General features: G+C 37.3%; 1 protein-coding gene across 2 annotated transcripts in view; it reads left to right on the forward strand.

The window, feature by feature from the left end:
• The window catches only part of PREP (prolyl endopeptidase), an 87602-nt gene that overhangs the window by 45547 nt on the left and 20096 nt on the right, over positions 1-21959 (forward strand). For both annotated transcript variants that reach the window (XM_057375411.1, XM_057375412.1), the window contains exons 9-10: positions 3320-3517; positions 5885-5988. In XM_057375411.1, the coding sequence (XP_057231394.1) occupies positions 3320-3517; positions 5885-5988 (302 nt within the window). The remainder of the gene's footprint in view (positions 1-3319; positions 3518-5884; positions 5989-21959) is intronic.

The following is a 21959-nucleotide window of genomic DNA, read 5'->3' on the forward strand; positions in this document are numbered from 1 at the left end:
TCTGCTAAGGCAACACACCCAACRGTATCTGTGGTTCTCAGTGCTGAGCATGGGAATAACAGACTCAGCTTGAAGCTTGCAGTCAAAATAATAGATCTTGTTGATAATTCARCATTGTTWTAGCTTGCTGTGTGTRTAAGTGTTGGTTCTTAGTGTCTTTYTGTTCTAGTTTCTCAAGTCTTTTTCAATGTTTTGCTCTGTTTTGATTTTTGCATTTCTTTGTAGCTTTCATTACTGTAAGTTTTGGAGGCAGTTAGCAATGCACCAAAACCCAGTTATAATACAGGTACTGTACACAGAAGCTGTGTTCCTAAATCTCATGGAATGTTATAAAAACATTTTGCATTGTCTTTTCATCTGTTATCTTCACTTTACTGAGAGCATCTAGTTTGTAAACCAAAGAGGCGATGGAGAGTTAATATTTTTGCTTCCTAGGCAAATTCCTTAGTGGCAGGAATCCCCATGTAAGCCAGCAGCCTTACTCCTGGGCAGTTGAATCTTTTTAATAAAAGGAGTAATATCTCTTCATTATTATATATAAGTCAAAGTAATAATGTACTTCAGCTGTGAATGAAAAAATCCATTAAACTGAACTTCTTTATCAAATAATTAATGAGGAACTACAGCATCATCACAATATCATTTTGAAATAAAAATCCTTAATTTTTTTTTTTTTTTATTGAGGCAAAGCTATATGTTATATACATTTGAAGTTGGTCTGAGAGTGTCTATAATCTATTTTGTGAAACTTCTTTCTAGAAATTTTGAGAGTAAAACTGGATATTTTAATTATAGATGTTGCAGAGAATACCAGTGAAGTTCATGGGATCTCATATTCATTGCAGAGCTATTAATTCTGCATGCAAAAAGGTGTGTTATTGTTGGGATGCTAGCTTTTTAATTCAAACTTTGTATTAATAAACCACTTTGTATTAATAAATAACTTAGAAATGTTGGCAAATTTGTGCAGTGACAATATAAAAAATACTTTAAATTACTACCTTTCTTATATAGCCCAAAATGATTCTATCTTTCAAAATATGTAATTGAATAGAACTCTAAACTTACAAAGTTTGTTACGTTCTCCAACCTCACTTAAGAAACTTTAGCCACTCTAGGGCTAAAATGACACATCAATTACTAATTTATAAACARTGCTATGTTATGCTGTACTTCATTATTTCAGGTCATGGCTTCATGGCTGAAATTTCAGTTAGTGTACTCTGGGGCTTTGATTGGAAAATTTGCAAATCTAGGCTAGAAGCTCATGAGGCAGTTAGAAAGTTTAGGGTAAAAAAAATGTGAGTGGTGGTGTTTGGGAAGAGGGGTGTAGTAAAGCTTTATTTAGGTGTTTAAAAACGTGAATTCGTATTTCTGGAGAGTCAAACAAGTATTGTATCTCACTGGTCCTTCAGAAGCAAGTAAAAAGGATTTGAAGCTCTTTGAGCTCTAGGGGATCATGACAGGCCTATATGAACTCTATATGAAAGCATGGACTGTTAAAGAAGTTAATTGCGACAAAATAATGAGTTTTGACCTTCAATTCAAAAAAATCTTGTTACCCTTAATGGAAGGSGCACATGGTACAACTTTGAACTTTTGTTCTGGAACCTGAATATGCAAAGATGCATTTATAAGACTCTCTACAACTCTGTGAATTCAAATTAATTGGTTGTATAGGACTTGGAGGAAACTGGAAAAAGCTGTTAAAATATGAATAACATAAAATAGCATAAAACTGAAATTGCGTCAGTTTTTACATGCTTGTGTTTTGGTATTTTTTCCACCAATGTTGCCAATGTTAAACTCTCCATCTCAGAGTGCTACTTTGGCATTACAGTGTGCCCCTGTCAGTCCTACCTCCGTTTTCTTGCTCATTTGGTTCCGTCTCCTCATTCTTTGCCTTCAGCAAATTAAAAAAATACATTGTCCACTGCTGGTGCTTTGCCCATGATTTAGATTTCCAGTCTGACTTGTCAGAGAAGAAGTTGTGTATATATAATTGAAAGATGATAAGAATCACCTCCTTACCTATTCTTACAAACAAAAATGTTACCTCCTTCCGGATACTTACTTTAATTTTTAACCTTGTTTGTATTTTGTCTTGCTTGTATTCAATTTTTGAATTAACGAGAAGTTAAAATACTTTTATTGCAAAGTAATTTCTTAAATGACAGAAATACTGAGCAAAATTAAGACATTTCAATCTTTCTCCTGTCTGTATGAGTAAATAAATATACTTGTCACTAGAAATCTAAAGCCAACAGCACAGAAACAGGAGAGAATACGTTACATGATATATCCTGGGTGAAATGGAGTTCCAAAGAGTTTCTACACTTTACAGGCTAGAGATGGAGTTTGAAGTGAGATAGTCAGTACAACCACAATTTTTTAGGAATTGGCAGCCCAGATATTTTATTTTAATTGCTTTTAATTTTCTAATGTCCAGTTAAAAAATTACCGTGCCATGAAAAGAAAGGTTCACATATGTGTAGTAAAAGGAACAAACTCATGATGGGGAAAGTTCTTTGGGACAGAAGCTCTCATTTCTGCACAGCTGCACAGGCAAGGCAGGACTAGGACTAGGACTGTCAGGAGAGGCATAAAGGCAATGAACCTCTTCAGAGTGATTTGTTCCTGGATCCTTTTACTAGATTGAGTTCACTGCTCTGCATCCTTCTCCTATTACCTTACAGTCTCAAGAATGCTGTTTAGCAACATTAGCTTGTTGAATAAGCATGTGGGGCTTTTTTTTTAATGGCATGATGAGAGTATCATCCCAGAATAGGGCTTTTCCTAAACCCAGTAGGGCTTGCTTACAAGAATAGTCTCCTGATTGCTTAGCCTTAAGCAATAGAACCAAGACAAATAGTAATGTCTAGGTTCTATACCTCAATGTGCAATACAGGATCACGTGTCTTTTTTCCTTATGGGTTTAGTTTGAGTRTAAATCATAATGATTGTTTTGATTTTCATTACTTTCCATAAGTATTGCTGGCAAAGATAAATGTTTTGCTTAGGTTATGCATTGAAATATGTGATATTTAAGAGCAGTATTGATCTATAAATATCCCAAATGCATAAGCATATTGATTAAGCAATTCTTTATTCCYATGTCTGCATAAATTAACTTTAAACAGCATGGTTAATGTGTTTCCAGAGAATGTCAGGCTTTAATTTGGGTTCATTTACAAAGATTTAAGAGTTAAAGGCAGTGCATGTCAGAAATTTTTCCTGCATGCATTTAGGTATGCTAAAGAAATTTAGGACCAGAGTATGTCTGATTGTTTTCTTTGGTTTTCTTTTCCATGTTGTGCAGAATGGGTTGCTTGTGTGAGGTCCAATTTCCTGGTTTTGTGCTACCTGCATGATGTGAAGAATGTCCTGCAGCTTCATGACCTAGCCACTGGTGCACATCTCAAGACTTTCCCCCTAGAGGTTGGCAGTATTGTGGGATATAGTGGCCAAAAGAAGGACACTGAAATATTCTATCAGTTTACTTCCTTTTTATCTCCAGGTAAGTTTTTTTTTTCTCTTGTGTTATTGTTCCTTTTCCTGAGAACAGTGTCTTTCTCATTTTCTGTAGTTTAGGAGTTATTTGTTATGTCTAAGGTGCAGATAAAACTGCTTCCACCCATGTAAGCAGTGGTTGTGCACATGAAAATGTATCAGTACTTGAGCCATCAAGCCTAAATAATTTGCCTGCTAATATTTGAGAGACCTGCATTAAGACTCAAGACTAACTTGTACTGGAGATAAAATTGTAGCATTCTCATAGTTCTTGCTTCATACAGCAAGATAGAAGGTGAAAAACCCAGTCAAATRTAATGGTTAATGTGTTTAATGTGATTTTTAATCACTATTTTAAAGAACACTAATAAAAGTCAAAGAAATTGTTTCTCTGACAGTTTTGTGATTCATTTATGCACAGCCTTTTTTGAGCATCCTTACTATCTATCTGTCCTTACAGTACTTGGCATTGGATTGCTCTGGGAATTTTCTTTGTACAGTCCTGCAAAGCTGGAGTTGTCCAAAGCATTATAAACCATTATATGTTGACACTGTAAAATAATTTTTGTTATTCCCTGAAGAATATGGTTATTCTTGCTGTCCACTCTAGTCAGATTCTTAGGTGACCATTCTGGTGTTTTGCCTTTATTTAGCACAGTATTACAGTATGTTTACAATACTACAATGGTTTTTACACTAAAACTATAATAGARCAAGAGAATGCAGTACCAGGGGTTGAGTTGCATGTCACTGTAACACACTTGGTTGATTGGCTGTGGAAATGCAGTCTGTGGCTGTGCTTGTCCTTCATCATGTGTTCTGCTAAGATGTGGCAATTCTGTCTGCTCTGTGTGTAGTGTTTGCCAATACATTACCCAGCTTGGGCAGGTGCCTGTGTGTCAAACGACAGCTCTGTCTGTTACAGCCTGGAGTGCTTTACACTGCACTTTCACAAGATTTTCTGGATCCTAATCTTTAAGGGAAATGCTGCCTTAAAGCTTGTTTGTACCTATCAGCCTGATAGGGCTTGCTAGTCATTTTGTGATAAACTAAGAAAAAAAAATTCCCAGCAGATTAAGGTAGTCCTCCTTTTAGTCCGTGTAAATGCACTGTTATGGAAAGAGGCTTTATCAGTTGCTAGACATGTTCGCTTACATTTGCATTTGTTTGCCAATCTGTCCTTCTGATTTGTATTGTATCAGATAGGTTTCCTCATTATTTCACGTTTTAGTCGGTACGAATTTTTATAGTTATAGCCTCTGTAATAATTAATTCTGTTTCCTGAATGTGTCTATAATACACACAATACAGCAGTATTTCAATCAAGTCCTGTCCACCTTGGTTAATTTTATTACATTGAAGGTCCCAGTAAAGTGCTTACTGCCATACCTTTWAGTGTTCTTTTCCCTAATATATGTTTCAAAATTTGCAGGGACCARCTTGTTGTAAAGGAGAAAACCAGAATAATTAACACTCAAGTTAGTTTATGTATCATATGTATCTGTAGTACAGGCATGAATATTAGGATTTTTTGATATGTTAACCAGTGWGCAAACATGATAGTTACATTGTATGACGGATACTCAAATGTTATTGGAGTTGAATKACAGGAAATAAGATCTATAGTTTAGATGCAGAATTATTCTTGGCTAGTTACACATCTGTGTAGTGCCTAGATAGCTGCAGTCCCTGTGATTCAGCCTCTGCTGCAACCTATAAGTTTCATATTATTTATAGATGTAAGTTTTCTCATGTGCACAATCCTTTGGAAATCATAGGCACAACTCAGGTGAAGTTGTCTTCAAAACTACAGGATCAGGATGTAAAAGAAATTACATGAGACCAGATTTTGTTCAGTTCCATAGGTAACATATTCTAGTCTGCCACAATTTAAAATGGATGTTTAGCTCTCTGTTATCTGGGGTCCATTTGAATTTTAATTTCAAATATTTTATCATGAACAAAAAAATGTTGCGCTGAGTGAAATTCTTAGTATATTTATTCTCAGTCTGGTGACTCTAAAGGGACTGTTTTAAAATTGACTTTGTATTTATTTCTTCAAACATTATCGTTCTCAAGAAATGCTTTTTAACTTTATGGAAACCTTTTTCCGTATTTGCTTCAGCCCCATTAATTCACCTGTGTGAATGATATGAATTACTCCTTCTGCACAGAAAGGTTTTGCCCTACATGAAATGCTTTTATGTAAGTGTTAATTTATATAATTAATGAAAAAATGTGTCCAGAACTACTGTTTTTCACCCTGCTGAGTTGCCTTTACCATTCATTACTCTGTCACAGTGCCTGAACTGGCATCCTGTTAATGATGGATATATATTAAGCTGACAAATTTGCACTGTATTGTGTATTATAGGTATTATATATCACTGTGATCTGACCAAAGAGGAACTGGAGCCAAGAGTTTTCCGAGAAGTGACTGTTAAAGGATTTGATCCYTCGGTTTACCAGACAATTCAGGTAATAAACATGCGCCCTGCTGTCTTCTCTAATCACCTATGCAAGAGCTCAAAAAATTGGATTTGGCTATTGGTGAGGAGACACCAATTCTAATTGCTTTCGAACCATCCTTTTTTTTTGAACTAAAATGCTATTGTAGGTTCCTAAAGGGTCAGACAAGTATCTCAGTGTAGTAGAGTGGAGACTCTTTTGGAGGTGCCTGTTATACATAGTGAAAGTGTATAAAAATTATCTACATTTAAGGTTTACAAAGTTAAGAGAAAATTACTTCTATGGAAAAGAGCTTTTATGTAAGCTACAGACTACATGTAACAGGTTCAGGGGAATACAGGATTCTTCACAGACAACTGCTGTGACCTCAYAACAAGTATTATGACTAAAAAGATCATGAAGAATATACATTTTAAATACTAAGTGATCTTTCCACTAAAAATAGCTTTGTTAAGACCCTGATAAAGTACTATGCCCTAGTCAGGACTTCTAATACAGATATGGAACTTCTAGAGAGAGTTCATGGAAATTTGTTGAAATTGTGGAATCATTTTGGTTAGAAATGACCTTTTAAGATYGAGTCCAACCATAAACTTAGTATTGCCAGGTCCATCACTGAACATGTCCCTAAGTGCCACATCTTACTTGTCTTTTGAAAACCTCCAGGGATGGTGATGCAACCAAAATTATAAGGGGTCTAGAAAAACAGTCATCATATTGGGATTTTTAGCATGTTTAAGACATGCAATTTATAGAAGAAATATTGGAGGGTGGATTAATTATTTTATATGTAGGATTTTTTCATCTCCAGAGTACAAGTAAGAATGGAATAGAGGCTTTTCATTCTGTAGACAAAGGCATAACAAGATCTAGTGCCAAATGTGGAACTTGATTAAGCTTAGCCTGGAAAACTGTGAAATTATGTAGAAGATAACTAACAATGTGACAGCATGGCTTGGAGTCTTTGAAAAGAAATTAGATACTTCTCTTAATTATTTTGCCTCTGACGCATGCACAAGGCAGATTCTCTAAAAGCATAAAGACAGTAGTATGTGTACATGAGCCCCTTCTGTTTGTCTCTGCATCTCCAGGCAGAAATAAGAGTGTGGTAGAGGCCAATTTGCTGGAAACATTCTCGCAAAGAACGTGTTTTTGCTGCTTTATGCATGTTCATTAGAGACCTTCCGCAGGATAACTTTAGGGCAGAGTGAGCTGAATAAGAGAAAGAAAAGTGCATTTTCTTAAGAAAAGAATTTGGTACAATTATAATGCTGCCATCAAACCCAGAAGGATAATAATGAAGCACAAATACCCATGTAATTAAACAGGGTATAGAAGAGGTTGCTGTAAATTAGAAATAATGTATTTTTCTAGTAAATCAAATTTTATAAAATAAATGTCTGGAAAAATAAAATCTCGTWTTACATGTAAATCAATTACATGCTAAATTAAGGTAGAGTAGACCAGTAATACAAATAATTTCAAGGAGGAAGCATGGTGGTGCTATGCCCTTGGAAACCTTCACTTTGTAAAGCACTGGTAGAGATTCACTGCTAGGCTGTAATGTGGTGTAAGTCAGTATCACTGTTTCTGGTTTTCTCCTTTCTCAGCTCCTGCTCAGTTCCGGCTCTAGGGAAATGGGACCTCTGTTGTTACACTGGGATCACCAGTCATTCAGTTTTACCAACAATTACCTTTTACCAACAAATTATCTGAGTATGTCAACATCTTGGAAATTAGTTTTTGATATCTTTCATTCAAATCCATGGAGAAATCACAACTGAACTTTGAAAAAGGCTGTTTGTCAGGGTCAGGGCTGGGACTGCCTGCTCAAGTTTGTAATAGTTCAGCCTGTCAGTGCTGCACACATCATATGACTCCAGTCCTTGTTTCCATTTGTGGGGTCCCACGCAGAGCCTTGAGGGTGCTTCTGCTTGGAGGAGGGAAAGAGAGATTGAAGTTTATCAAAGCAGGGTATAAATGGCTGTCACCTGCATGAATGCATGAATGCATAGCCATATGGAAACTCAGGGAATTGTGAGAAAAAATCAAAACTAAGAATCAAGAAATGTATTGAAAGTAGTCAAAACCTGAATATTATAGGAAAATAAACAATGCTGCAGAAATTATTTAATAAATGTTAATTTTCATCAGAATTACTAAGTAGGAAAGAAKAATGTTGCTGACTTAGTGCTAATCCATGTCCTTAATGAAAGGCAGGTCTCCTGCCAAGGTTCTTTCTTTATTCTCTTATACCTGAAGAAATACCTACTAATACTGGCATTCTTCCTGGCTTTGCTGTGTAGCCTATATGAAACTTTCATGAGTTKTTCTTTAACAGTCTTTGAATATAASYGGGTCAAGATTTGAACTGAAGTGTAAGGTGTCRTGTGTATATGAAACCTGAATTAATGGCAGTTGAAAAATTGCCACAGAGCCTGTTTTTTGGTCTTTCAAATCCAGCCTACAGTATTTGGCAGATGTTGTACAGTGTAGTGGTGGACCAGAATAAAAGTTTACGACTCTAAGAAAATTTGTGCTAGAGCTGCTAATTTTTTTGTACCTAGGGTGAAGATCTTACATTTTGACAGCCCAAACTAGGAACAAATTAGTTAGCTTACCTTGTGCTGAAGGGAGAGCTGTTTCAACATACATGTTACACAACTCATATTACACACCAGAGTAAGAACATATCTATAAGTTGTAGGTTCCATGTGATACCCTGCAAGTACATTGTCTAATTTATTGTGCTGTAGCTTGTGTTTATGTCCTTACCTTGAAAGACTCCATGACCTTCATGAAAAAGTCAAACTGTTTAAAATGCTTGCCTCACATCAAAAATTTATCCTGGCTACTCTTGTTAAATGATACATTAAGTTGCATTAATAATTCTGCCAGGCGCTTCTTGAAACTTGGCTTTGCTTCCCTGCATACTTCCATCTATCACAATTACAGACTTTTTCAGGCAATAGCCTGGGGTGAGTTTTACAGAAGGAAAAAAATACTTTTGCAGGAACTTAGAAACAACACTTGCCCTAAAATGTTTACTGTTTACAGTTAGTAACTCAACTGTTACTTTAAATAAAAAGCCTTTATTTTGTCTTTGTAAAGTTGCCAACTAAGTTCTTACATGCCTCTCCATGTTAGCACCTCACAGTGACACTTAATCGTGGATAAACAGTCTTCTGGTGTGGCTCACAACTCACCTACTTTTCGGCTGATGTGTAGGCTKTTAGGTGTTAAAATTGCAAACATTTTTATTGTTTGGCTCCTTYTACCATTCTTTGAATACCCTYCAGTACTTAWAATAGTTTGAGATTAACCAAAAATRGATGCTGCWATTGACAGATGCACTTTGGATTAGCTTTTGCAGAAGAAAGGTGAAATTCATAACACAACTTGGTTTTACAGCTTAGTTTGATTTAAAAGCAGCTGCTGTTTAGATATTGCTACAGAGATACAAGAAGCATAAGTCTTAAAAAGGATATTTCTGTTCAGACTGGAATGAATTTCCTCTTTTTTTGCAGAAATTGTTTTTGTAGGTAAAGTAATTTTCATGAGAAATTTATTCTTTTCTTATTCAGTCTTTCATTCCCATCTCCAAGCCCTTGCAGCACTGATTTCAAGTTGGGAGGCATTGATAGGGAAAATTTGTCTACAGTCATTCTCATTCCAAGTGGAACTTCACACCTTACAGTTTGGCACAGTGATTAATCTCTGCTTCAGAAAAATACAACACTGAGACAAGATGAGTCAGGCTTGAGCTTGATTGACAGAGTTGTGGGAGAARTTTGTGCACAGCACCTGCCCATGCTATTCCTGGACCTTGCTATTGCTGGTGGTATCGTTCCATGAGCATTAGATTCCCTCATTARTATAAAAATAACAGAGGAAAGCAGYGACCTCTGAAAATGGTAGTAAGCTCAATCTGCTAAACAATGCAAGAGTTGATATTATAATAAGCTCTCTTTTTTACAGAGAGTGGTTATAGAGATGGTCTTAATGTTGTTTCTTCCCCTTATCCACATATATGTCAGAATTGAAGAATGCTTTGAGTTGTAAGGGATTTCAAAGATCATCTAGTTCCAACTCCACTGCCATAGGCAGAGGACATCTTCCACTAAACCAGGATGCTCAAAGTCCCATCCATCCTGGCCTTGAACGCTTCCAGGGACTGTGCATCCACAGCTTCTCTGGGCAACCTGTTCAAGTGCCTCACAGTAAAGAATTTCTTCCGAATATCTAATCTAAACTTTCCCTCTTGTAGTTTAAACCCATTTCTCCTTGTTCTGTTGCAGCATGCCCTTGTAAAAAGTCCCTCTCCAGCCCTCTTACAGGCCCCTGTTCAGTACTGGAAAGCCACAATTAGGCCACCTCAGAGCCTTCCCTGCTCCAGGCTGAACAACCCCAACTMTCTCAGCCTTTCTTCATAGGAGAGGTGCTCCAGCCCTCTGATGATCTTCATGTCCCCTCTCTGGACCTGCTGTGACAGGTCAGTCAGTGTCCTGCATGTGCTGGGCACCCCAGAGCTGGATGCAGTGCTCCAGGTGGGGCATCACCTGAGTGGTGAGGTGCTGGCCATGCTTCTTTGGGTGCAGCTTCAGACACATTTGGCTTTATGGGCTGTGAGTGCACATTTCTGGGACACATTGAGCTTCTTGTCAGCCAACATCCCTAGGTCCTTCTCAGGGCTGCTCTCAGTCCATTCTCTGCCCAGCCTGTATTTGTGTTTGGGATGGTCCTGATCCAAGTGCAGGACTTTTCATTTGGCCTTGTTGAACTTCATGAGGTTCACACAGTCCCACCTCTCAAGCYTGCCAAGGTTCCTCTGGATGACATCCCTTCCCTCCAGTGTGTCCACTGCCCTGCACAACTTTGTGTCAGCAAACTTGCTGAGGGTACTCTCAATCCCACTGTCCATGTTGACAAAGGTATTACACAGTGCCAGCCCAAATGCCAACCCCGTTGACCAAAGCTCCGAGTGCAATTTTTTTCTATATCAGTAGATCATTGGAATTTGGAGAAAGTTCAGTAGCTTTGAATCTATCTGCTGAGACAAAGCACTCTTACACCAGAGAACTAAAGGCATGTCCTTTACACTGATYCTGAGCAGAGACAAATAATTCTCCCCTTTTCTATAGAGGAGTAAGTAATTTTGGCATCATTTTCATCCCTCTCCTAAGAATCCATCACAACAAAAAAGRGGTTGATATTTRARGAGTTAGACTTTCTTCTCACAGTGYTTGGGGTTTGAATCTGCCATGATCTCATGGGATGAGAGGATAGAATGCTTAGAAAAATGCTTAGGGAAAACTTATTGTTGTTTGTTCCTAATTTATTCCTTTTATTTCCATGAGGTTTTGTGTTGCAGTWAGGAAGAAAATKAGTTCAAGAAGCATTTGGACAATACTTTCAGGCACATAGTGTGACTCTTGGGAATAGTCCTGTGCAGGKCTAGRAGTTGGACTCACTGGTCCTTRTTAGTCCCTTCCAACTCAGGTTATTCTGTGWTTCTGTGAAATACTGGGGGAAGAAGCAGTGTGACAAACAGCACAGTTTCAGTGCTTTCCACAGTGTGGCAGACACCTGCTCTCTTGCAGGGGGGAAATAAGCTTTCAGCCACTTCTTTCAGAGCTCCCGGGAAGGAGACTGAAGGCTTTGGCTCTGATCTCACCTCGTGTTTTGGCACCAAGGCACCAGTCTCGCTCTGGAGGACATCAACAAAATCACAGTGACAGCTGTGACAGCACTGGCRATGTGCCTGTGTGAATGTAATATCTTACACCCTTGGCATGTGGTTGTTACAAACACCACATTAGTCTWCCATTACCTCTTCTAATTGGAGGTCAGTGAAGAAACAGTAACTGAAAATGTGGTGCTCTAGTTTAAAGGCCCTTGTAGTTCTGGAAAGCCAAGAGATTGTATATTAAATGTAACAAATCTGCAGCCACATTGCACTCTTTTTTAAGGGAGGAACTTGTTAGAATCAAGGACTTTGCATTTTTGTCGATAGAGTATCAAGAGACGGATTTCTTATGATGACCTTAAATGCTCTTTAACTTTGAAACCCGTATGCTGATGGAACAGAGTAGCAGCTAGCTCTACATCCATTATATTTAAGTAGCCCCATCCAACGCAGTTCAAATCTCCCTTAGGTATCTGGAGTAGGAACCAGATCTCTCTATTCCAAGTAAGAGGGTGAAGTGACAGAATAGTGCATTGCTTTCTTTACTAATCCAGTTAAAATCCTATTTTAAGGTCTGAATTTCTGGATTTGCTCTATCCCTTCTTAGATACCAGAGGGAATTGATGCACAGCTTAGGAACTTGGGAACTTTTATTTAGTAGAATGCAGAACAATGGAAATGTGGTTTGGGATGGAGGAGTGCAAAGCAGTTCTTAGGAAGAATTTGCAGTCTACCATACCACATTATGTGGGGAATAATACTAAAACATTAAAATAATACTCTCTGTATTCATTTGGATTATCATGTAGGCTTTGTGATTCACTGGTTCCAAGCTTTTAATAATAATTGTTTATTTTTCTGCCGAGTGTGCAGAGAGCTGGAGAGCTTCTTCAAATGGATGTGCCTATAGGACCATCATGCTCTAGACTTCATGAAAATGTTCATTTGTTTTAAGGCTTACAAGAGTAGTGATTGCTTAGTACTTTAACTAAAGCTCATATGAAATACTGTTCTTAAACCTTACTCAGCAGAACTTTTGTTTGAATTTGCAGTGGTTTGTTTTCCACTTTTCTGGTGAAGGGAGATGTTAGTTTGCATACTTAATCCCAAGCTGCATTCCATGCTCCATTTCTTTCTCAGAATTCTTTAAAACCCAGAGCAAAATAGAAAAGACCTGTAACCACTAAACATGGTGTAGTGAATTCCTTTTTACACACAGGCATTTTAAACAGAGCTTTAGCAATTGTTGTGGAGCTTAAAGGATTGCCTCACATGTCCTAAATGATTGCMTTGTTGATTGTAAATAAAAAGTAGTTTTGATTTTTACAGTAAATGGGAAAATACATTTTGCCATCAAAAAGATTTAAAAAGTCATTCATTCAGACACCTTAAATGAACATGTGTGTTCAAGTCTTCAGGAACCTCAGTAGATAGATACTTTGCTGACATGGAGATACTAAAATGCTAACGTTATTACGAAAATACTTGGATTTTGTCCTCTTTCTAAACAAGTCACTGAAGAATTTCTTCCCTTTTATTTTTCCTCCAGCTTTCATACTCMTTTCTCTGATTGAACTCACCTCCAGTAATTAAGCATGAACACATTGCTATTTTAATTAACTCTCTTACAAGATAAGTAAGAATTCTATTTAATGTTCCTCAGTGGGAATCTATTTMCAACTTCTCTTCTCCCATTTGTATAGGTTTATCATTGTTATTTCTCAAAGGTAGTGAATATTATTAGCTTCATTCTACAGGAACAGAAACATTCAGAATGAAATTTGTCTATGGTGAAGTGTTGCTCTGGGGACATGGTTTGCTGTTCTAATGGCAGTGGTTTGCTGATCCTCAGAGTTGWGTTTTCAGATGTGGTTTGAAAACTTAATCAAGACAGTTATTAAAATGTTACACAAATAGCAGTTCAGAGAACTTCAGCATTAATAAAAAGCCCCTCTCTTGATACGTCTAATATTAATAAAGGCTGACAAAACAGTCTTTTGGTCATTATGGTGTTTGTGTGTCTTGTAGTGCAATGGAATGGCCAATACCATCAGTGGTGTAGGGTGAAACACAGAATGATTCCACAAAAAAAATGCTTTAAAACTTCTTTTTAGCTGTTTAATTCTTGCTTAAACCAAGTAGTCAYAAAAATGGGAAATTTCAGCATAGTTCTCTACTGAAAGAAAAAAGTGATTTTCTCAGTCACCTTTTTAAGGATAAATGTCAAACTTTGGCATGCCAGCATTGTTCAGAATGAGAGTGCTCCTCTGCAGAATGAGGATATTTCTATTCATCTGCCCACCCATTACTTTGCCTCATGAAGCCTGGCTGGGGGATTGGGGATTAATTGTGATGATCATGCTGCATTGAGGACAGATTGCTCTGGGACCAYAATCATCAGTTTTATTCACACAGCTGGCAAAAGATCATTAGATGAGTGCAGTTGTCAGTCATCACTGGTGTGGGCCAGCATTKGAGCCACTGACCTCACAGGGAGACACCCTGACTGCTTTTACTGGCTCACCAAGATAGTCAGACTTTTCTGGTTGTATTTTCAACACTGTGCTAGCAGTGTCATATAAGTCCATTTAATGTTAATAAGTCATTATGTTTCCGAAGAAGAGGGTTTACTTTACTGTTAGCAAGGGTTCTATACAYGGGTATGTATCTCTGCCATATGACAGTTTTTAAATTCAAACAAACTTCCAGAACCATAGTAATTATAGTCATTTATTTGTTAGTGAAGCTTATATTACTTGAAAAGAAAATGCTGGGCACTCTGTTAATAGGTGTTTGCACATCTGTAACATATATACGAGCACATTTTAAAAGTGTTTCCTTTGGTCTTAACATGGAATTGTTTAATATTTAAATATTTAAACCGTTTTCTGAAGTTTAGCTAATACAAATCTGTAATGGAAGTGATGGGGTTTTGAATATATCTCTGTTCTCACCAGCTGTTCCTGTAGATTTTATTACGTATGTAAAGTCCCTGGATGGCCTTCACATTTCTCTGTCAGGTTTTGTGAAAGGCAAAAGGCAGTGTTCTGTTCTAGAGTCTGTCTTCTCCACTTCTCTTTTTGAAGCTTCTCTTCTTGAAATAGTATGAAATCTGTATAAGAACMATCTCAAAAGCTCATCTAATCTTTTGGAGTCCCAGGAGGTAGGATACTGGCTTTTCATGCAAGAAGAGAGGAACCAGCTTCTACTGCCCAACAGGTGGTTGCAGCTATGAGCAGAAAAGCAGAGGTGCTGTAATAAACAAGGAACAAAAAGACTGGGTAAGGGAAGAAACTACAGTGCCTTAATGTGTTTAGAGGTGTGGTGACATGGGCATGTACCCAGGTCCCAAAGCTGGTTGTTGTGGCTACCAAAGCTAGAGCCTGCTGAACTGTCCAGGGCACTGTGGCAGGTCACTTCCACCTGTACCAACCCTGTCTGCTTTCCATATGCCTTGTACCTAAAAGCGTTCACACTCCCTAGGCAATCTGTGCCAGGTTTTCACTGAGTTTACTGTTAAAAAGCTTTTGCAGGAAATAGGGAATACATCCAAAATCTCACCTAAATTCCCTTCTTCTGTTTGAAATGCATTGTTTTGTGTCCCTCTCTGATGAGGAAGAAATGTCGTTCTCTTTTACTTACATCAAACTTCTATATAGTTAGCAACTGTCACCAATTTTATTTTCCTTTAGATTAAAAACAAAAGAAAAATCTGCACTCTGTTCACTTTTTCTAGTGGATTGTATTTCCTGGGCCTCCTATCACTCCACTTTCTCTTCCTGGAATCTGTTTAGATGCTCAGCATATGGTGTGCYATGGTTTCAGCTGAACACAGCACTCCAGCTGAGGCTTTGCAATGCTGAATTCAGCAGGAGGGGTTACTTCATAACATCTTGTGGATGATGCTTTGGTTTATATGTCCCCACATAGGATTTGCCTTTTCCCTAACAATTTGTTGTTCAACTTCAGTTTGGCATGTCTACAACTCCAAGATACTTTTCTAAATTACTTTTTAGTTGTTTGTTCACTATTCTGTAGTGATTACATCTATCAGGCTATATAGTATGTTATATTTTTGGCCTTGTTGGGTTGCMTTTTACTGTTTCAGATATTTATGCCTTCTGTTCGTTGCTCCTTCCAAAAAGCACTCCCTTGTCTCCTCTTTTCTGCAGTGTCTCTGTTTCCTGTTAGCAATTAAGCTTCACCACAGCTCCATACTCCCATTTAAATACTTTACAGTGGATGCATCTCTCATTTTGAGTGGTGTCCCTGTAGGCTACCAGGAACTGGAGTGTTTTCAGAATAGAAGTGGCTCTGGCAGAGCTGGGAGGTTTGTGTTTCAGAGTYGCAGGCCTCCAGGCGCACACAAGTTCATAACCAGTTTATGCAGTTATTTATTACACTTGGCATACAACTGTTATGAAGAGATTGAAGGACGTAGGGCAGCCTGCAGAGAAGAAATCAGAAGGTTGTTGCTCCTTTATTTGTTTGCATTATTGAAGGACYTAAGAGTCTTAATTACGGACCACATTCAACAGTGTGCTGGATAGCATGGAAATGCAGACCATCACAAGGCCCTTACCAACCACAGCCTGAAGCAGGACAGAGAAATAAATTACATTTGGAAGATTAATGTTGATATCAATGCATTAACTGTATAAAGGAGACAAAACCAAATTAGAATTGGTAAAAAATGCAGATAATCTATTGAGAGGTATACATACATATATGTACATATACATATATGTACACACACACACACATCATCACTGCAGCCCAATAAAATTATTGCCTTCTTTACCCAGGGACAAAACTGCTTGGTGGATTAGGATTTTTGTTGTTGTTCATTAACATTCATCATCATGGTGGAAAGCAGATTAATGGATTTGAGATGGAAAACAGCAATTTCAAATGTTGGTGAGATCTTACAGAGACATTTAAGATGACAACCTCTGCAAAGTAAATGAATCTKTGTGGCCACTGCTTGGAGCAGACTCTGCTATGGAAAGGGGAGAAGGGAAGCAAACCATAGCATATTTTGTAACCTAAAGTTGTAACAGTTGCATTTACTGTGAACATGATTATCTTGGAAAAGGATGCATATTAACATTAAGATGATCATATAATGTTTATGAGCAGTTCAGCTTATACTGAGAAAATTACCTTTGCTACATAGTAATGAGGAAGTTTTGGAGAACCTCTCTCATCAGTATTCAATAATACAATTACATCTCTTAGTAACATGTTGGTGTTTCTGGCTGCTTTGAAGGGCATAGACTCCATTTATACCAAACACAGGAAAAAATTTGACTAGTTACAGTATGGCAGAGCTTAAAAAGCTTAGTCAATAGCTTTGTCAACAGACTTGATGGGTTGTTTTTTCTTAAATTGGATTCACTGCTGAAAAGAGAGGACAAGCTAAGCACAAAGTGCTTTGCTAAGTATCCAGAGAAGTAGACTTGTAAACTTGTGTAAGTGGAACACGTATGAGTGGGATTGTTCTGCAGACCTCTCTTATCTGTCCTCAGTATAAGAACAGAAGTAGTAAAAACTTAAAAATCAGAACATTTTGAGACATTCTGAAAGAACTTTTTTTTGAAGGAAAAGAAAGAAAGAAAGAGTGAAAGATCTCTTTCAATTTACTTTCTATCCAGAAACAGTTCAGTCACTGATTTTCTGTGGACTTTTGTCTGCTTATGATGCAGCACAGATTCATCACTGTGCAATTTTATTAATGGTAATCTAGTTTGCATCTTCATTTAGTAGTTGATTTGATTTTATCARCACTGCTTAGAGATACTGATAAAATATTATCTTTCCTAAGATTAATTATTTCTACTCTGTCCTTGAGACATCTCCCAGGAGATTTATGGGACGAGGGAAGCCTCTAAGAACTATCATTATTATTCACAGTAACTATTGTTTCAACTGTGTAGATGAATGATATCAAGAARTGGATGATTTCCTTAGTTCCAGCTTCTGTGCTCACAGACACGGAAAAATTGCTACATAAATTCTCCCTGACAACTCCCTGAACTGCTTGCTTTCATCCAATTTGTCAATTATTTTTGAAAGTAACAGAGATCCCTTCTAACAGCTAAAWATAGACTGGATGCAGAGAAGCTTCAAAGTGTTATGGTAGAATGCCTGAAATCAGRGAGTCTCTTACCAGTGAGAACATCCCTGACTTTTTCTTTCTTCTTACTGATGTTTTTTGAAATGTTAGCACTCACTCTGACATCATGAGATGTTGGATCTGTTGGTTTATTGATAGTTGATTATTAGTTGTGAATAATGCCATGTCTGATACAAGTTTATTAACTTTTGCTGTTTTGTTCATGCCTAAGAAAGGAAAGATTGTTGCAAGCTGTCCTTAGTCTTAAGGCTTTTTAGAACAAAATGTTCCTMTTTTGTTACTGGTTTTTCTCTGCCCTGTTCCAAGAGTATTAAWAGGGTGCTTCAGCACACTCCTTGGTGTTCCTGGAATTAAGCACCTTCAAAGTCTTGTTTTTGATATATGCCTGGAAACTACACCATCAGTTGAAATTTTTGCTGGGTTGCTTTATACAAGATTTAATGTTTTTTTCTAAGTATTGTTACAACAGTGAATGAAAACTTATTTTCRTAATTCTCTTCTGCTTCTTGCTACTTACTGAGTGATTTCTATTCATTGTACAAATGACTGCTGTAAATCTGAAAACAATGGTACTGTCTCCACAGCAAACTGTTGAAATCAATACCATCTGAACCTTAGAATTGCTTTTTCTAAGATAGCACCCCAGATATTTCCCAGGATTTTAGTTTTTCCTTGACCATTCTCAAGGAATTTTTTTTCCCTTCTGTTACCACTTTGGTATTTTTTAATCATATAGGGGCACAAATGAATAACTTAAAATTCAAGGTTATCTCAGAAAGTAAATTAYATATAGCTGTAATTTGAGTGAAAAAATGCACATGGAACTGCTTCACAATGTTTTTAATGACCTATTTATTCACAAAAAATATTCACAAAAAGTGTGATTTGAAACTTATTTTGAAACATTCACTGTCTGGTATAGATGATCTCTGTTTCCTTTCAAACCAAAATGCATTAATAAATTTTTAGTATTGTACTAGCCACAGGCAGAATTTTTSTATGTGTTTAGTGATTTATAGCACTTCTGATTTTGGATAGCCAGCTTGACATCTATAAACATGGTATGATTCTCTAAGGAAGAGAGAGCAGAGCCCKCTGAAATTTCCTGGCTGTTCAAAGTCATGAACAATGCTTCTTGGCCATGTAAGGAAATGCACAGATCCTCTTGAGGCTTTGACACAAGCTGGCACTTGTCATCCCATTGTCAAGATTGAATTTTCTCTGTGCAAGAATTTTTGGTTATAGGTTTACAGGTGAAATTTGAGCATTCTGTACTGTGTAGATGCTCCTAGGGCAAAAATCCAGCACTTGTGTCATCTTCCAGAAGCTTGTAAGCACTCAACAGTAAATCTGTGTTGAGATGACCGAGCAAGTTTAGAGCAAGTTTGGAGTCAGAAACAGAAAAGCTGAATTGCCTAGTTACTGTTTGAGTGAATTTGTCTCTTTCTCAGCATGTTGGATTAGGTGTGTACACCTTCTGTATCATAAAACTGCACTTTCCACATCATAAAACCATAAATAAGAATATTTCTTGTGAAGTAGCTTTCAGAAAGTAAGTTCTTCCCCTTGCTTACCCCATGGTAAATTGCCTCTACATTTTTATTTCTATACCATTTCTCATTACAACTTGAGCTGATTTCCAGCATGGTAAAAATGAGTAGTGTTTACTTTCTCATGCCTACACACTGTTGCAGTGAGTTGTCTCTTGTCAGAGCAGTTTACTCAGTGAAGTAAAGCTTGATTTAATGAAAGAAAATGGACTAGCCAGCAGCTGTTATTTATGTTTTTATTCATAACGGTGTGCTGCTTTCATCRAGACATCCCTTTGCTTGTCTCATGCTATACTACTTTATAGTAGTACATTTCCTGAATTCATAGGCATAGAGGTAATTCAGAAAAGAGACCGTAACTTGCAAAGGCCCCTGGGACATTTTTCTGTTTGACATGACTACAGTGTATATTTAAATGAAAAGGTAAAATTATCTATCTGATGTCTGTCTGTCTCTACACTATRCATTGGGTCATCTTCAAGGCAAATTGATGAAAGAAAAGAAATAACTGCACATGGCAGATTTTTATTATTCTGCTGCAGGAAGTTTTGAGATCTCACTGAAAAGGGCAACGGATAAACAGAAGAGGCAAGAAAACTCCTTGGTTGCAGAAGTAGAGTATGRAGGGGGTGTCTCATTGGATCCCATTTACCTCTAAGGCTTTGTGTAAGCATGATGAGGTCTTTGAACTAATCTAGAAAAGTGTAATTTAAAAGCAATTTCTGCCATGTCAGTCTTGCAGGATTTCTGATCTTTCASCTGTATTTTTCTCTTGTCTTCCCTTACATCTTCCCACCACCCTGTGAGATACCTCCCTGCAGTCAGTTGCAGCTATGAAGCTGAACCTAGTAGCAAGGAGGCATTTCTGGTAAAATGCACTTTGCTGGCATTTTGCGTCTGTCAGCATGAGTCTGCTTTTTGTGCCGGTGGGTGGGTGGTGAAACAATTTCTTCTGAGCCGTTTCTTGATTATTTTCACAGTGCTTTTGCAAATATCTGTGGTGGGTGTTCTTCTTTCTGAGTTTTACCTGCATGAATTTTAACTGTACTGAGTTACTTTGGCCCCTTTCCAGCTCTGTGTTAAGCAAGCTTTACAACCCACATAGAATTGCTTTGAAGCTAATTTAAGAGGCTTAAAGAAGATTGATGAGGATTCCCCTCTGAAGAAAGGAAACCTCCAATTCTGTAGTGATAACAGTTCTCTGTTATTTTTTCCTGACTTCTGATTCATGCTCTATATAAGAATACAAAAGCTGGTGGTTAGTAAGAGCTGCTCTTRCAGGTGGCCACTGGCTGGCTGCCAGAGTTGCCCAGCGCCACTGGTGATCTTATACTTGGATCCATGCCACTGCTGCAACAAGTAGGGTGTTTTGCTTGTGATGTGCTATATAGTCTTTAGCCCCAGACTAGTGTCAGGTTTTTTGTAAGGTGAGAGGCAATGAGTGATGGAATGGGCTATGGACAGGTGGTGTGGAAGGGAGCACATGATTCTGTTTGAATCAATGATGTTTCTGTCCTGGCATCTCAAGAGAGACTTATATGCCGTTCTAGTTGCTCTTTGTAAAATTTTTTGGCATTTCCTACAATGGATGTCAGTCTAATGACAAGTGTAATTCTTACCTGGTTTTGATCAGGCACACATAGACATGGAAACAATTGCTATTTCTGGTACATAATACCTGATTTTGAAAGAGAGTTTGGGAGAGACATTATTAGAATAACTGCTGGCTTCCTAGGAATAATTAGCCTTCTGTGACTTAGGGGGTGTTTTCAAGTCTCAGAAATCAAAGTTTCTTTTCATGTATAAAATTCATGTTTTATCTGCAGCAAATAATTCTTTCTGTCAAGACAAGCTAATCACTTTGTAACTGGATTTTAATGCATTGCCATTAATGGGCAAGTCAGGCAAATGTTAAAAGATTTCTGAACATTCAGATATTGTTCACAGTTCAAAAAATATATACATTAGACCCATATAGAAAAGATTATTTTGAATTTGCTTTATACAGCAGTATTTCAAAACTTGTGTTGAATATAACCTTTGAAAATTAATTTTAAATGTATACAGGTTTGGAGTTGGTTTTTGTGTAGAAGGATTTTAGGTTTTGTAAAAGCAAGATGATACCAGGTGCACTTTTCTTACCAAACAATTATAATTACAATACAATTATAATACAACTTTTAATCTCTTCATTATATMGACAGAGAAAATAGTTCTGAAAGGGAGAAAATGTGAAACTAAAWACTCAAAAGTTGCTGAGGTTTTTAATTTTTAAAAATTGAAGTGAATTCATTGACCATTCAATGTCAATAGTTTTATGTATTTTTAGTTATATCACACAATGTGAGTATGCAGACAGACGTGCATATTGGATGATTGCCAAAATTATTTCTAGTTCTGTATATAGCAATGTCTGGCAGTGCTATCTCTGTAGATATCTCTGTAGAAGAACTTCATCTGCAAACTCTGTTTTTCAAATCCTTTTGCTTTTCTGAAAAGCCTCCTGGTGACTTAAGATGGAGAGGATGCATCTTGTCACTGCGGAGGTAGAGGTGGATAGAGTCTTTCTGAATTTAGATCTGTATCTGCAATGCCATGTAATAGTTCC

Source organism: Malurus melanocephalus, unplaced genomic scaffold, assembly GCF_030028575.1.
Source record: "Malurus melanocephalus ecotype Western Australia unplaced genomic scaffold, MMel_1.1 scaffold_248, whole genome shotgun sequence".
In the NCBI taxonomy this organism is placed as follows: Eukaryota; Metazoa; Chordata; class Aves; order Passeriformes; family Maluridae; genus Malurus; species Malurus melanocephalus.